Below are 14717 nucleotides of genomic sequence, written 5' to 3' on the forward strand. Positions count from 1 at the left end.
GGCCGTCTGACAGTTATCAGCTGCCTTCAGAGTCAGACATCAGTGAGGCAGAAGAACAGCTGGAGCCTGTTCCCAGTGTGCACATGCGCAGAGGTGCCAGATGAAGGGACGAGCTAAAGAACAGGGGTCAACTTGGGAGTAAAGCCACAGGTGGACGGTGAATGGCCCCTCCCAGAGGAAATAAAAGAGGAGCGAAAGGGGAGTGGAGTTTGCAGGAGACTATTAGTTTGCTTAATTGGTTCGTGACTCTCCGAGACTCCTTGCCAAGTTTTGCAGATATCGGCCTGGGAGCTCTCCAAGCCAGATAAGGTCTGTGACTGTAAATCCTCCCTTGAAAGACTTTGCTGGATGTGAACGAGCAGAATTCACAGTCAATTAATAAAAGGGTTTTTTGTTGGGACCAGTTCTTCTTCTTTCGCAAGGCACCTGACCCCCCCCTGGCATAGACAATGAGGCGGCCACATATCTCATATTAAATATTCCACTTCTTTAATTATTTGTTAAATCGTTTGGGTTGTTGTTGTTTGTTGTTGATTGGTTTCACACGACGACACGATCCCGAAAGGGGAAGGGGAGATGGGACAGAAAACAACGGCCTGACATTTATGTCCCCGCTCCCCTCGCCTCCCACCTTACAAAGAACATAAGGGCTGGGTGTGATGAGTGGGGCAGGCCCAGAGCGATCAAGCCGCCTTCGACCCGCCAGGAGTGAGCAGATGCCTTCCCTCCCACCCCCTCTGTTTAGAGAGGGGCTCTACGGCAGGGGTCTCCAACGTGGGCCACTTTAAGACGTGTGGACTTCAACTCCCAGAATTCCTCAGCCAGCTGGCTGAGGAATTCTGGGAGTTGAAGTCCACACGTCTTAAAGTGGCCCACGTTGGAGACCCCTGCTCTACGTGGGAAGGAGCTATGGCTGAAGTCGCAGGCTCAAGAAACAGGAACGTGTCTGACCAAGGGGAGGGGGCCAAGTTAAGCACCGGTGGGAAAACAGCCTGAAACGTTACCCTGCTCCCCTGGGTCAGTTGCGGGCAACTCCCCCCACAAGGCCGTCTGTTCTCCGATGGGCGTAGGGATGCCCCTGGAGGGAAGGTGGCTTAAACGGCTGCCACAAAGATGCTAGCAGAGCAAATTTACATGCAGAAGAAAGAGATGCCACCCCGTTGAGGTTTTTCATTTACACATCTACAGAGTCAGACTCGAGGGGTTAGGGCAGGGGTGGGGGTGGGGGGGAAAGTCTCCAAGATCGGCCATTTTTAAGACTCGCGGACTTCAACTCCCAGAATTCCCCAACTGCCCTGCGTCCAATTGAAAGTCCCCAGCTATGGCTGGCTGGGGGAATTCTGGGCGTTGAAGTCCACGAGTTCTTAGAGCCGCCATGTTGGGGAGGCCACCTGGTTTTTAAGGGAAAGGGGAATGGGGGGGGAAAAATCCCGCTGCTTTTTCGTCTAAAAACGAAGCGTTTCCGAGGATGTTCGAGAAGCTTTGCTGGGCAGTGAAGCGAATCGTCGCGAACCTCTGTCCTTTCTCGTTTGCACAAGCACAGTCACACACCATCACTCCACATGCACACAAGGGGAAAGGAAAGGGGAAAACACATTGGCACGGCTGGGGTTGAGGGTTGGGGGTGGGTGAGGAGAGCAGGAATTCAGCTTCCCCCCCCTCAAATCTAATCTCTTACTAGCGGTAACCGGGTCATAATCCTTCCCCCTGCCCCCACCCCACCCCTTCCCTGTTTGGTTGTTACCTCCGAGGCAAGTTTATTTAGAAGTGGCTGGTCCCTGCGTTCAATCCCAGCTCCGGGAGGGAATTTTGAGTGTTGGGAGTTTAGACGTTTTTGCAGAGGCCAGGAAAGATGGACATCCACACCCAAAGCCACACGCACCCTCCCATGGCATGTTTCTACCCCCCCCTCTCTCTCACACACACAGACTCTCTTCCCGTAGCCTGCCTCTAGAAACCGAAGCAGAATTTGGCAGAGAGCAGAAGTGGGTGAGAGGCGGGATGGAGGGGGGGGGCATGTGTCCCTCCCTTGTGTCCAGACGGGGGGCGTGCATGCAGGACAGGATGGGTCAGGTGTCCCATTTGGGTAGGGTGGGGGAAGGCTGGGGGGGAAGGAAGGGGGGGGAGGCTAGGTTGGTTATTCCTCTGTCTCAACATGTGATCTTGGTGTTCCAATCTCTCATAGTCATGAGAGGGGCAAGAGGGAGGGCTAATTTGGGAAGGTCAAGATTTCACCTCCCCAGCAGGGGAGGCAACCAGCAGTGGACCCAGGGAGAGATTCAGTAGTAGGTCTCTTTCTCCACCCATCCTGTAAGAAAAAGGAATATCCATCAAGCATTTGTTGCAGAATGGCTGTTCCAAGCCCCCCGACCAACCCACCTACCCCCTTTCCAAATAGGATCCAGAGCCCTCCTGGCTGTTTCCTCTGATCCTTTATACACCTCCCCACCCAGCCTGGGTAAGATGCTGAAGGTTATGAAAATAAGGAAAATAGCCGTGGAAGAATGGGGGAAAATAGCTGAAGAAACTGCTCCCGTTTTTGCACGGTGGATAAGAGGACCCTGAAACACAGCCTTGCATTGAGAAATGAAGGGAGGAAGAAAGGAAAGAGAGAAGGAGAATGGAGAGGAATTAGAGGAAGGGAAGGGGAAGGAAAAAGAAGGAAAAAGGAAAAGAGAAAAGAGAGATAGGGAGGAAGGAAAAGAAAGAAAGGAATGAGGGAGGGAGGGAAGAAGAAAATAAAGAAAAGAGAGAGAAGAAAGAAGGAGAGAGGACGGAAAGAAGGAAAAAGGAAAAGAACAAAAACAGAGAGAGAGGAAGGGAAGGAGGATGGAATGAAGGAAAAGAAAAAAAGAAAGAGAGGAAGGAAGGAAGAAAGGAAAGAAGGAAAAAGGGGGAAGGGGAAGGGAAGGGCTTTAAGTGCAGGACAATAAAGGAGAGTCATTTAGTTCATGAATTCCTCAAAGTAAAAACATACTTTGCTTAGGACTGTCTGCAAAATGACCAATAAGTGCAAAAAAACCCTGAACTAAAACCAGGAAACCTTATTTTAAAACCCCAGGATTGACAGCTTCTGTTATGTAGGCAGGGGTCTTTCTGTAAACCTGGCAGCCCATTCATGCCCCCAGCCAGCCCTCCCAGCCCCCTCTCACCTCCTGGGTTACGGCGCAATATGAGTTTACGGATTTCATCATACACAAAAATGAGGAAACTGTAGGGGAAGGCGCAGAACCACCAGCTGGGCCTGGGGAGGGGAGAGAAGGCAGACATTCAGCCCAAGAGGGCCACCCAGTCCTCTAGATCCCAACAAGTCTGTCCCTCCCCAAAGTAAAATAGAATAAGCTGGTACTTACTTCAAAGGATGCATCCGGAGAGCCACATCCATACCGGGGCAGTAAGATAAGAAGGCAGCTAAGGCCGTTTCCTCAAAGAGGCCGAAAATGAGGATCTTGTTTCTGAGAAATGGGGAGAAGAGATTGAGAGGGAGAGAGGAAGGGATGGAAGGAAAGATGGATGGAGAGGAAGATATGGACGGATGGATGGACGGATGGATGGAGATAGGATGATATTGGATGGATGATGGATGGATGGATGGATGGATGGATGGATGGATGGAGATAGGATGATATTGGATGGATGGATGGATGGATGGATGGATGAGTGGATGAATGGATGGATGGAGATAGGATGATATTGGATGGATGATGGATGGATGGATGGATGGATGGATGGAGATAGGATGATATTGGATGGATGGATGGATGGATGGATGGAGATAGGATGATATTAGATGGATGATGGATGGATGGATGGATGGATGGAGATAGGATGATATTGGATGGATGGATGGATGGATGGAGAGGAAGATATGGACGGATGGATGGACGGATGGATGGAGATAGGATGATATTGGATGGATGATGGATGGATGGATGGATGGATGGATGGAGATAGGATGATATTGGATGGATGGATGGATGGATGGATGGATGGATGAGTGGATGAATGGATGGATGGAGATAGGATTATATTGGTTGGAGATAGGATGACATCGGATGGATGGATGGATGGATGGAGATAGGATGATATTGGATGGATGGATGGATGGATGGATGGAGATAGGATGATATTGGATGGATGGGTGGGTGGGTGGGTGGGTGGGTGGATGGTTGGATGGAGACAGGATTATATTGGATGGAGATAGGATGATATCGGATGGATGGATGGAGATAGGATTATATTGGATGGAGATAGGATGATATCAGATGGATGGAGATAGGATTATATTGGATGGAGATAGGATAATATTGGAGGGATGGATGAATGGGTGGGTGGGTGGATGGATGGTTGGATGGAGACAGGATTATATTGGATGGAGATAGGATGATATCGGATGGATGGATGGAGATAGGATTATATTGGATGGAGATAGGATGATATCAGATGGATGGAGATAGGATTATATTGGATGGAGATAGGATAATATTGGAGGGATGGATGAATGGGTGGGTGGGTGGATGGATGGTTGGATGGAGATAGGATTATATTGGATGGAGATAGGATGATATCGGATGGATGGATGGATGGAAATAGGATTATATTGGATGGAGATAGGATAATATTGGAGGGATGGATGGATGGAGATAGGATTATATTGGATGGAGATAGGATAATATTGGAGGGATGGAGGGATGGAGATAGGATTATATTGGATGGATGGGTGGAGAGATGTATTGATAAGTTGTGAAAGGGGAAAAAAATAACGCCAGCACTTATACAGGCTCTGAATCACATTAAAATTGGCATTGTTGTCCAATCATCGTCACCCAAGTATCTGAATGGGCCACTCCTCCCACCGAGCATCCCACTTCCCTCGCACATAATGGCTTAGTTCCCACCCGTTGAACCAAGTCAGTGGAAAAACTGGGGGCTTCCTTCGCTCAGCATTCTAAGCCTGCCTCTTTTATTTATTTCGTAGAAATCCACTGGACTAGACAAAGCAATTAACCAAAAATTAAAATAAGTTTAATTTTTTTAAAAAAAAGTTTCTGGGAATCAACATCATTTGATTTCACTGACTAGACCCCACTGCCCGGTGGATTTGGGGACAACTTCGCTTCTGGGTTGCAAGGTGGAGTTTTTATGCCCTTTCTTTGGCAAATGGGAAACCCGGCAGGCGCCATACCTCATGCCCTGCTGGAAGACGGAATTCCTTCTGGTTTTGCAAATGATCAAGTCGGCCCACTGCACCACCACGATGCTGACGAAGAAGGCGGTGTGGCAGGTGAATTCCACCACTTTGCGTTGCTCGTAGGTCTAGGAGGAAAACAGCAGGGAGTCAAAACATCTGCACCTTCTTTCCCGGGAATTGTCTTGCTTTCTTGCACAACAACCCGCTGTCTCGATTCAAGATTAGATGCTTGGTGGGATGCAAGGGGGAGATGGACGTTCCTGCTTTCTTCCTTTCCCCTTGACTCACTCCCCACAGTGTGCGACAACTGCTGCAATTATAGTGTAGTATGGGCTTTATTGTTATGGCACATGTTATGGCACCGAGCATACTTGACGTTTGAGTATCACTTTATAATGCCTTGGTAAGACCATAACTTGGAATATTTGCATCCAGTTTTGGTTGCCACGATTAAAAAAAAAGATGTTGAGACTCTGGAAAGAGTGCAGAGAAAAGCAAGAAGGATGATTAGGGGACTGGAGGCTAAGACATATGAAGAACGGCTGCAGGAACTGGGTATGTCTAGTTTGATGAAAAGAAGGAGTAGGAGTGACATGACAGCAGTGTTCCAATATCTAAATGGCTGCCACAAAGAAGAGGGAGTCAAACTATTCCCCAAAGCACCTGAAGGAAGGACAAGAAACAACGGATGGAAACTAATCAAGGAGAGAAGCAACCTAGGATTAAGGAGAAATTCCCTGACAGTTAAAACAATTAATCAGTGGAACATTTTACCTCTAAAGTTAATGCTCCAATACTGAAGTTTTAAAGAAGAGATTAAGCAACTATTTAACTGAAATGGAATAGGGTCTCCTACTTGAGCAGGGGGGTGGGGTTGGACTAGAAAACCTCCAAGGTCCCTTCTAACTTTGTTATTCTGTAAATCTATACATTTCAGAATGTGATGTGTTGGTTGGGCTTTTATTATAAATTCATGACAATGCCCATTAATTCAGCCCTCCTCTACAGCTTACGCCATCCGGATTAAATAAAATGTGCTTTGTTTCTGCGCGCTTTCACATCTCTTGTGACGTGATGTGTCAAAGAGGGCCCTTCCTGGCCCATCACGGGTTTCTTCTGCATCTGGGCAGCCCGGTTGCCAAGTTCGGCTCTTACACAGCTTCCTTCTCTTTTAGTGCTTGCCAAATGCAGCGTCTCTAACTTCCCGCAGTTTAGGGCCCTGGGGATGTCTAAATCCAGCTCTGAAATTCGATCGCACTTCCAAGGGCCAACACCCAGGAAAGGATGGAGACCAAAAAAGACACAGTTTGAGTGGAAGGTATTAAACGGAAAGCCTGCATAACTCAAAGCACCTTTGGCTGCAGAGAGGAACGTATCTCCCTCTCTCTCCCTCTCTCTCCTTCTCTCCCCCTTTTGCCCCTCTCAGTCCCCCTATCTCTCTCCCTCGCTTTCTCTTCCCCTCTCCCTTTCTTTTCCCCCCTTCTCTCTCCCACTGCCTCTTCTTCTTTTTCACACTCTCTCCTCCCCTTTTTCCCTCACTTTCTTTTCCTCCCTCCCCCTCTCTCCCTCTTTCTCCTTCTCTCCCTTCCCCCCTTTCTCTCCCACATTCTGTCCCCCTATCTCTCTCCCTCACTTTCTCTTCCCCTCTCCCTCTACCGTTCCCTCTTCTCTCTCCCACTCTCTCTTCCTCTTTCTCCCTCACTTTCTTTTCCTCTCTTTTTCTCTCCCCCTCCCCTCTCTCTGCATACAGGTAACAACAGAGTTACTTGCATTGTGGTTTAAGGTCACATCCTGGCTACCTCCCTGTTTTTTTTGCTTAAGGTACCAGAATGGAAGTGGCTTGTCGTGGTCTTTTTTTGAGGGGGGATGGTTTTTGACTTTACTCCAGCTTATCCTCAGCCCTATTTTCCATAGTGCCTTCTAGATCTTACTCTTCTTAACTTTGTTAAGCTTAGCCTACTGCAGGGATGTCAAACTCGATTTCATTGAGGGCCGCATCAGGGGTGTGTTTGACCTTGGGGGGGTGGGGATATTGCCAGAGTGGGCATGGCCAGCTCAACGTTACTCACATCGGGGTGGGTATGTGCCTATGGCAGTCTGAGCACTCTGCCAGTGAAAACGGAGCTTGGAGAGGGGGTGGTGGTGATGGAGAGCCCCGTTTTTGCTGGCAGAGGCACCGAGGGCCGGTCCTTCACTGTTTCCAAGTAAGCTCCATGAGCCAGATCTAAGTACTCAGTGGGCCGGATCCGGCCCATGGGCCTTGAGTTTGACACCTTTGGCCTTCTGCATTACATGAAACAAAGCCATTTTATTTTTTGCCTGAGGCAAGCGATTGTCTTAAAATCCCAATGGTGGGAATCTACTTCCTTGACAAATGTATAGTTTTTAAAATCACCGTCTCCTAACAGTCTGATCCAGCTCTAATTTCTCTCCTCTCTCTATATAGCTGTTTGTAAAAAAATAAAAAAATAAGAAAAGAGTCATTGGCCCTTCCAACATGTTTTCTTATAACAGGCTTAACCAGATCAATTGCAAACCTAGCAATCTTATAACGCCTACGGTAAGTATGGTCTTCATTAACCCGTGAAGCCAAATAAATTCCATATTTAGCAGCCTTTAGCAGAAAGATGTTGAAGTTCTGGAAAGGGTGCAGAGAAAAGCAAGTTAGAGAAGGTGATTATGGGACTGGAGGTGAAGACACACGAAGAACGGTTGCAGGAATTGGATAAGTCCAGTTTAATGAAAAGAAGGAGTAGGGGGTAACATGATAGCCGTCTTCCAGTACTTGAAGGGGTCAACCTATTCACCAAAGCACCTGAAGGCAGGACAAGAAGCAATGGATGAGAACTAATCAAGGAGAGAAGCACACCTCAAATTTAAGGAAGGATTTCCTGTCCGTGAGAACAATTCATCAATAGAACAACTTGCCTCCACAAAGTTATGGGCGCTCCAACATTGGAGCTTTCCAAGAAGAGATTGGACAACTGTTTGTCTGAAATGGAATAGGGTTTCCTGCTTGTGCAGGGGGTTGGACTAGAAGACCTCCAAGGTCCCTTCCAACTCTGTTACTCAATGGGACAGGATTATTCTGTCCAAATGTTGCACTACAAAAGTCAGAAGGCCCAGGTTCATCTATAGCTGGAATTGACCCATCAGGTATAAGATAACTAAAGAGAGCAAGAAAGAACTAACATGAACAGCGTTGTGGTACCAAATGTACACAATCTGAGTTTTCCTTTGTGTTAAAAGGAGCACAGCAATTCTAACCAGGAACCTGCTTGAAAAAATATATACTTATCCTAATTTCCCAAATTGCTATTAAATAGGTTTTTTTTTATTTTTTATTCTCAATTCATGGAAATAAAGGTGGAAGGAAAAAAATATTGCCAACCATTCATCAAGTGATAGTTAGACTCCAAATAGGAGTTTAAATTAGCTCGGTTTGGTGTGTCCGTCATTTGACTCGATTATACAGTATTCCCTCTATTATTTTTAGAATTAGAATCTAGCTTTGCAGAAAATTAAAGCATCTCTCCCTCTCTCTTCGAGATGCAATATTCATTTTCAGCAAAAGACATTGACACAATACAGTATTGAACACAATGTCCTCAAAAGGTACTAGTTCTTCATCCTTTGCAACATCGCTACTACAAAATACATTTCTGTGAGGCCAGCTAGAATCGGAAACGTCCATGTACCAGAAATGAAATGAAGCACCATTTTGTCAGAGTGATCAGATTAATCGTATTTATATATATAAAAAGCAAGTACCACTCACTCATCACGAAATCTCCAGAACCATAAAGCCTACAATCTTGAAATTTGGCACGTATGTTCCCCTTGGATTCGAGGTGCTTGCTAAGAAAGGATTTTTCAAAATGGCCATCAGATCATTAGTATTTCTTATAAAGTAATTAACACGCTCTGATGCTAAGAAGTTCTATTCCCCCTCCCCACCTGAAAAGAACTCTGTTCCAACTGCCAGTTGCCTCACATTCCGTTACCTCAGTTCAAATCTGCAGACGTTCCACTCCTTCACTCAGAAGTGGTCTGGGGCTCCTTACAGTATGAAACGTCAGTACCTCACCAAAATGTCTACACCTTCCACCTATGGAACTGCTTCCGGACTCAAGGCATCGGGACCGATATTCCCTTATGTGTTTCAATCACCGACCACCACTGACCCAATTTCTCCTGCTGAGCCTGATCACATGGTTTTGTCGCGAAGCACAGGTATCCAGCTAGTATCTAATATAGCAAGGCAGAAACTCCTGAAGGAAGAACATCTAAAAAAACCATCTTACACCGTGTTCTATAGACTTGTCCAAACAAAACTGCCACTTAACAGGGATTGGATCTCAACCATCCTTTCTGTAAGCAATCCGGGATGCTTTATGTGGTTCTACTGCTTTCCTCTACTTACCCACTGCTGCCCATATGAATCCTCCAAGTCGTTGACTGTCCGGTCATCCCAATTAAGGCGGATGCCAACCAGAACAGGGGGCAGGAACCCGTTCTCAGCCAAGATCACAAAATAGGAGAAAAACCCTCCCAGAGCCTGAATCATTCCTGCAAAGGAATTTTGAGAGTTGAGGAAATCCTTTCTCGACTTCAACAACTTTATAAGACTTCGTAGAACTCCCAGGTGCCCCCAGCCAGCCGTGCTAAAAGTTTATCGTTTCTGTTGTTGTTGTTGTTGTTGTTGTTATTATTATTATTATTATTATTATTATTATTATTATTATTATTATTATTATTGTCACTAAAATGTTGCTATTACTCCTATATTCCTGAGAGCCTTGGTGGCGCAGTGGTCAGTACTTCAGGCTACTTCTGCTGACTGCTGGCTACCTGCATTTTGGCAGATCGAATCCCACCGGGATCAAAGTTGACTCAGCCTTCCGTCCTTCCGAGGGAGGTAAAATGAGGACCCAAATTGTTGGGGGCAAGAGGCTGACTCTGTAAACCGCTTAGAGAGGACTGTAAAAGCATTGTGAAGCAGTATATAAGTCTAAGTGCTATTGGTGTTTAAGCTATGCACTCAGTTGTTTCGGTAGTTTTGACTGATGAGACTTTTATAGTTTACAAACTTGCAGATTTATATTAATCACTGAGGAGAAAGGTTTGGTTTTGGTGAGCCATGGTGGTGCAGTGGTTAGAATGCAGGCAAGCAGAGTCCATGGGAGAGCCAGATTCATTTAACGACTGTGTTATTAACTTAACAACTGCATAGATCCACTTAACATCTGTGGCAGGAACTGTCGTCAAATGGGGCAAAACTCACTTCAAAAATGTCTAACTTAGCGACTTAATGACCTATATATAAAGATCCTCTTACTATGACAAGGCCAGCCCTGTCTGACCCAACTCCTATCTCCTCAAGTCAACGTCGGAGATCATCCCAACTGGTTGTCTGCACCTGACTCACCAATCTGTCCGTAGGCCATACTGATGAGTCGTTCATTCACCAGCTTGTCACTCCTGGGGTTTCGGGGCTGGCGCTTCATGATGTCACTCTCAGCTGCTTCGTAAGCCAAGGAGATGGCAGGCACCTGGCGGGAAAACCAAGAATGGAGATTGCACAGATCGCTAGATCACCGCTTTCGTCTTACACTTGAAGGTTGAGCTCTTCTCATCCCAGTCACTCTAGGAAAGACCAGGCCAAGAACCAGAATGAAAGATCCGGCTCCTTTGGGCCATTCCCCCCCAAAATTCTGTGTCTTCTTTTGCCATCCTTTCCTTTTCTCTTTTCTTTTTTGACTCATCTATTCATTCTTTCCAAAGATATGCCAGAGTCAGCCTCTGCAAGAAACACGATTCGTTGCCTCTGTGTCCTGCCCAGACTGTAAATATTAAGTCAACCCCACAGCTTAAACCAGGGGTCTTCAACCTTGGCAACTTTAAGTCTGGAGGCCTTCAACTCCCAGCCAGTCAAGCAAGAGTGTCCAACCTTGGCCATTTTAAGAGCTGTGGACTTCAATTCCCAAAATTCCCCAGCCAGCTGGCTGGGCAATTCTGGGAGTTGAAGTCCTCCAGGCTTAAAGTTGCCAAGGTTGGAGACCCCTGGCTTAAACTGCACATTAGATGTACCTGCCCAGTTTTACAAAAGATAACAAGATAATTTTGGTTGAAAGAATTACAGTTCCCAAGATCCTTGAGCAGGAGTCTCCAAACTTAGCAATTTTAAGACTTGTGGACTGCTTAAAAGGCCAAGGAATTCTGGGAATTGAAGTCCACAAGTCTCAAAGTTGCCAAGTTTGAGGAACTGTGTCCTTGAGGAATGAAAGTCTTAATGAGTGTGAGATGGTGGCAAGGAGATTCCTTGCATGAAATTCAGTTGTGGGAGAGAAGGCAAGGGTGGTATTTACTTACCTTCCCTACCAGTTGGCAAATGTGAGCGCTAAGCCTTCCGCGCACACGCTTTGGGCTAAAAAAGGGCCTAAATGGGATGCCATAGAACCAGAGCTGAGAGAAGTTCATTAAACTAGCTTACTCTAAGTTTCCTTTGTGCTATTATGTTCATATTATTTATGCATATTCCACCTTTATTATTTTTTTAAAATGATTTAAGATGGAGACTATACCTAATACTCTTTTCTCCTCCTATTTTCCCTATAACCCTATGAGATGGATTGGCCTGAGAGAGAGAGAGAGGAATTAGCCTAAAGTCACTCAGCTTTTATGCCTAAAGTGGGACTAGAACTCACCATCTCCTGATGATTGCCCCAAAGTCACCCTCTGGCTTTTACACCTAAGAGGGGACTAGAACTCCCAGGATCCTGTTCACTGACCCCAAATCATCCCACTGGCTTTCATGCTTAAAGTGGGACTAGAACTCACCATCTCCTGATGATTGCCCCAAAGTCACCCTCTGGCCTTCATGCCTAAGACGGGACTAGAACTCTCAGTCTCCTAGTTTCTAGCCCGCCTCCTTAACCATCAGACCAAATTGGCTCTTATTTACATTGGCTTTATTTGCGTGAAGCATCACGCAGTTTCTGTTCCTTTGACACCTTCAACCAAAACTGGTCCAGGCCAGGATCTGGTGTCCCTTGTAATGAAGGACCGAGGGTCAGGTTTTGAATCCTGGCACAGAAGGAATCTACGGAGGGGGCCCCTGCTACCTGTGAGAAGGCTTGCAAAGAGGAAGCAGAAGATGAAACCCTGTTGGCGGATGGAGGGGTGTAAAGAGGAGGAGAACTCACCATGTCAGTCCCCAAGTCAATGCAGAGGATGGTGATGGTACCCAGAGGCAGCGGGATGTTGGCCATGATGAAGAGCAGAAAGGGAGTAATCTCTGGGATGTTGCTGGTCAAGGTGTAGGCAATGGATTTCTTCAGGTTGTCAAAAATCAGGCGTCCTGGTGAGACAAATGGGGAGAGAATGGGGCATAGCTGGAGAGCAGGAGAAGCAGACGCCACCAAGTCAACGCCGGCCAGATTTCTGCTCCATTGGCACAATAGCAATAATATATATATATGTGTGTGTGTGTGTGTGTGTGTGTGTGTGTGTGTTGTATTTGTACTGATAAATAAATAAAGGGAGACTAGTATAGATCTATTTCGAGCTAATTAGCTCTCATCAGCTAGTCATACCCTTACTGGGATTTGAATATATATATATATGGCTTTACAGTCTAGCAAGGTGGCAAGGAAAGTCGCCCAATGGGACAAAATCCCACTGACCAATTTCTCACTTGGCAACGTAAATTCTGGGCTCAATTGTGGTTGTAAGTTGAGGGCAACCTGTATAATCTTTCTCCCAGAAACAAGATATTAACAGGGCCCACAACTGAGGTCTACCCTCCATTCCGACCGTTTGAGTGGGTAGGGAACCAATCTCGCTCTCCTTGCTTTACCCTCTTCAACGCCAGTAACAATAGAGGCAAAATTGTCGTCCAGCAGAATCATGTCAGCGGCCTGTTTGGAGACATCCGAGCCAGCAATGCCCATGGCGACTCCAATGTCTGCCTTCTTCAAGGCAGGTGAGTCGTTGACTCCATCCCCCGTCACGGCCACAATGGCACCCTGAAGGGGAAAGGATGGAAGGCACGGTCAGAAACGGAGAACAGGTGCTGTGGTGCAAAAGGTGGTTGGGTGAAGATGGAAGAGATGGTTTGGATGAAGAAAATGGCGGTAGGAAATAGGGGCGCTCAACCTACACTAGGAGATCCTCCATCCTCCAGGTCAGGGTTGTCCCAAAGGTGCTTTTTTCCCAAGAGGCATCTGGACTTTCTGGTTTTTCTTTGAAGATGTTTCGCTTCTCATCCAAGAAGCTTCTTGTTTTGGCCTGCCCCTCCAACAGCTGACTCGGAGGAGGAGGAGAAGGCATGGGAATCAAGGTCAGCATCAGAGTAACCTGAGAATTCCGAGGGGGAAGAGGGAATGGAGCTGTCAGAGAGAGAGACAGAGGCGGAGCCTGGGCCGTCTGTCAGCCCTCAGATGGAGAGCAACAGCCCCCAGGTCTGGAGGTGGCTGATGAGGAAGAGGAGGAACAGCTGGGTCCAGTGCCTTATGCACAGAAGGCAGAGGAGAGGAGAACAGTTGAAATCTATGGGCCGGTCCTTGGGACGGAAGAGCCACCACTGCTAGTGAAGCCCCTCCCTAGCTCTGGGGATAAAAGGCAGGGAGTGGAGATAAATACATGTGGCGGACAACTATTCATCTTCCGGCTGGAAGGAGTCTGTGAGAGAAACGTTTTGATGCGACTGCTGGCATTCCTAATAAAGAAATCTTTTGTGTTCACATCAGAGAGTTTGTTGTGTTTGGGGAACTGGGTCAGAATATTTCTTCAGCCAGAGCTGAAGAAGCTTCTTGGATGAGAAGTGAAATGTCTTCAAAGAAAAACCAGAAAGTCCAGTTGCCTCTTGAAAAAAAAGCACCTTTGGGACAAACTACACTAGGGTGTCTGGTCAACTGGGGTGGAATCTCCAGTTAGGCTGAAGGGAGGCATCAAGGGAGGGCTGAGGAAAGAGAGTATCTCTGCTCATTCAAAGTATTGTTAGCCCTTCCATGCGGAATGTTTTCCGTTGTGAAAAGGTGAGATTCAAAAGAAGAAGCTGATAGCAAAAGCAATCGCACTTAGACTTATATACCGCTTCACAGTAGTTTGCAGCCCTCTCTAAGCAGTTTACAGAGTCAGCCTCTTGCCCCCAACAATTTTGGGTCCTCATTTGACCCACCTCGGAAGGAGGGAAAGCTGAGTCAACCTTGAGCCTGGTGAGATTCGATCTGTCAAATTGCAGTCAGCTGGCAGTCAGCAGAAGTAGCCGGCAGTACTGCACTCTAACCACTGCACCACCACAGCGAATGGAATCTGTAGGCTATGAGAGTAGCAAAATCCTTCTGTCGGTCACTCAAGTGTGTAAATCCATGGATTTTGGGTTGCATATTTTTACACCTATGGCTCTATTCTGCTCTGAAAGTCCTTCGTTAGCTGTACGAACTCCCTACTTGCTGGCGAAGATAAATTTAATGGGATTTGCCAGCGGGAATGAGATCTAGACACATGACGGTTGGTTGGACGT

The 14717-nt window shown here is 46.7% G+C and overlaps 1 protein-coding gene across 1 annotated transcript in view; it reads right to left on the reverse strand.

The window, feature by feature from the left end:
* Window positions 1-467: 467 nt before the first annotated feature.
* Window positions 468-14717, reverse strand: part of ATP1A3 (ATPase Na+/K+ transporting subunit alpha 3) — a 37897-nt gene continuing 23647 nt past the window's right edge. The window contains exons 16-23 of the mRNA XM_081962581.1: window positions 13050-13218; window positions 12397-12551; window positions 10620-10743; window positions 9615-9760; window positions 5186-5316; window positions 3354-3455; window positions 3153-3244; window positions 468-2308 (exon numbers count right to left, since the gene is read on the reverse strand). Coding sequence (XP_081818707.1) covers window positions 2280-2308; window positions 3153-3244; window positions 3354-3455; window positions 5186-5316; window positions 9615-9760; window positions 10620-10743; window positions 12397-12551; window positions 13050-13218 — 948 coding nt within the window. The 3' untranslated portion in view covers window positions 468-2279. The remainder of the gene's footprint in view (window positions 2309-3152; window positions 3245-3353; window positions 3456-5185; window positions 5317-9614; window positions 9761-10619; window positions 10744-12396; window positions 12552-13049; window positions 13219-14717) is intronic.

The sequence above is a fragment of the Natrix helvetica genome (assembly GCF_964273705.1).
Source record: "Natrix helvetica genome assembly, chromosome: 9".
Taxonomy (NCBI): Eukaryota; Metazoa; Chordata; class Lepidosauria; order Squamata; family Natricidae; genus Natrix; species Natrix helvetica.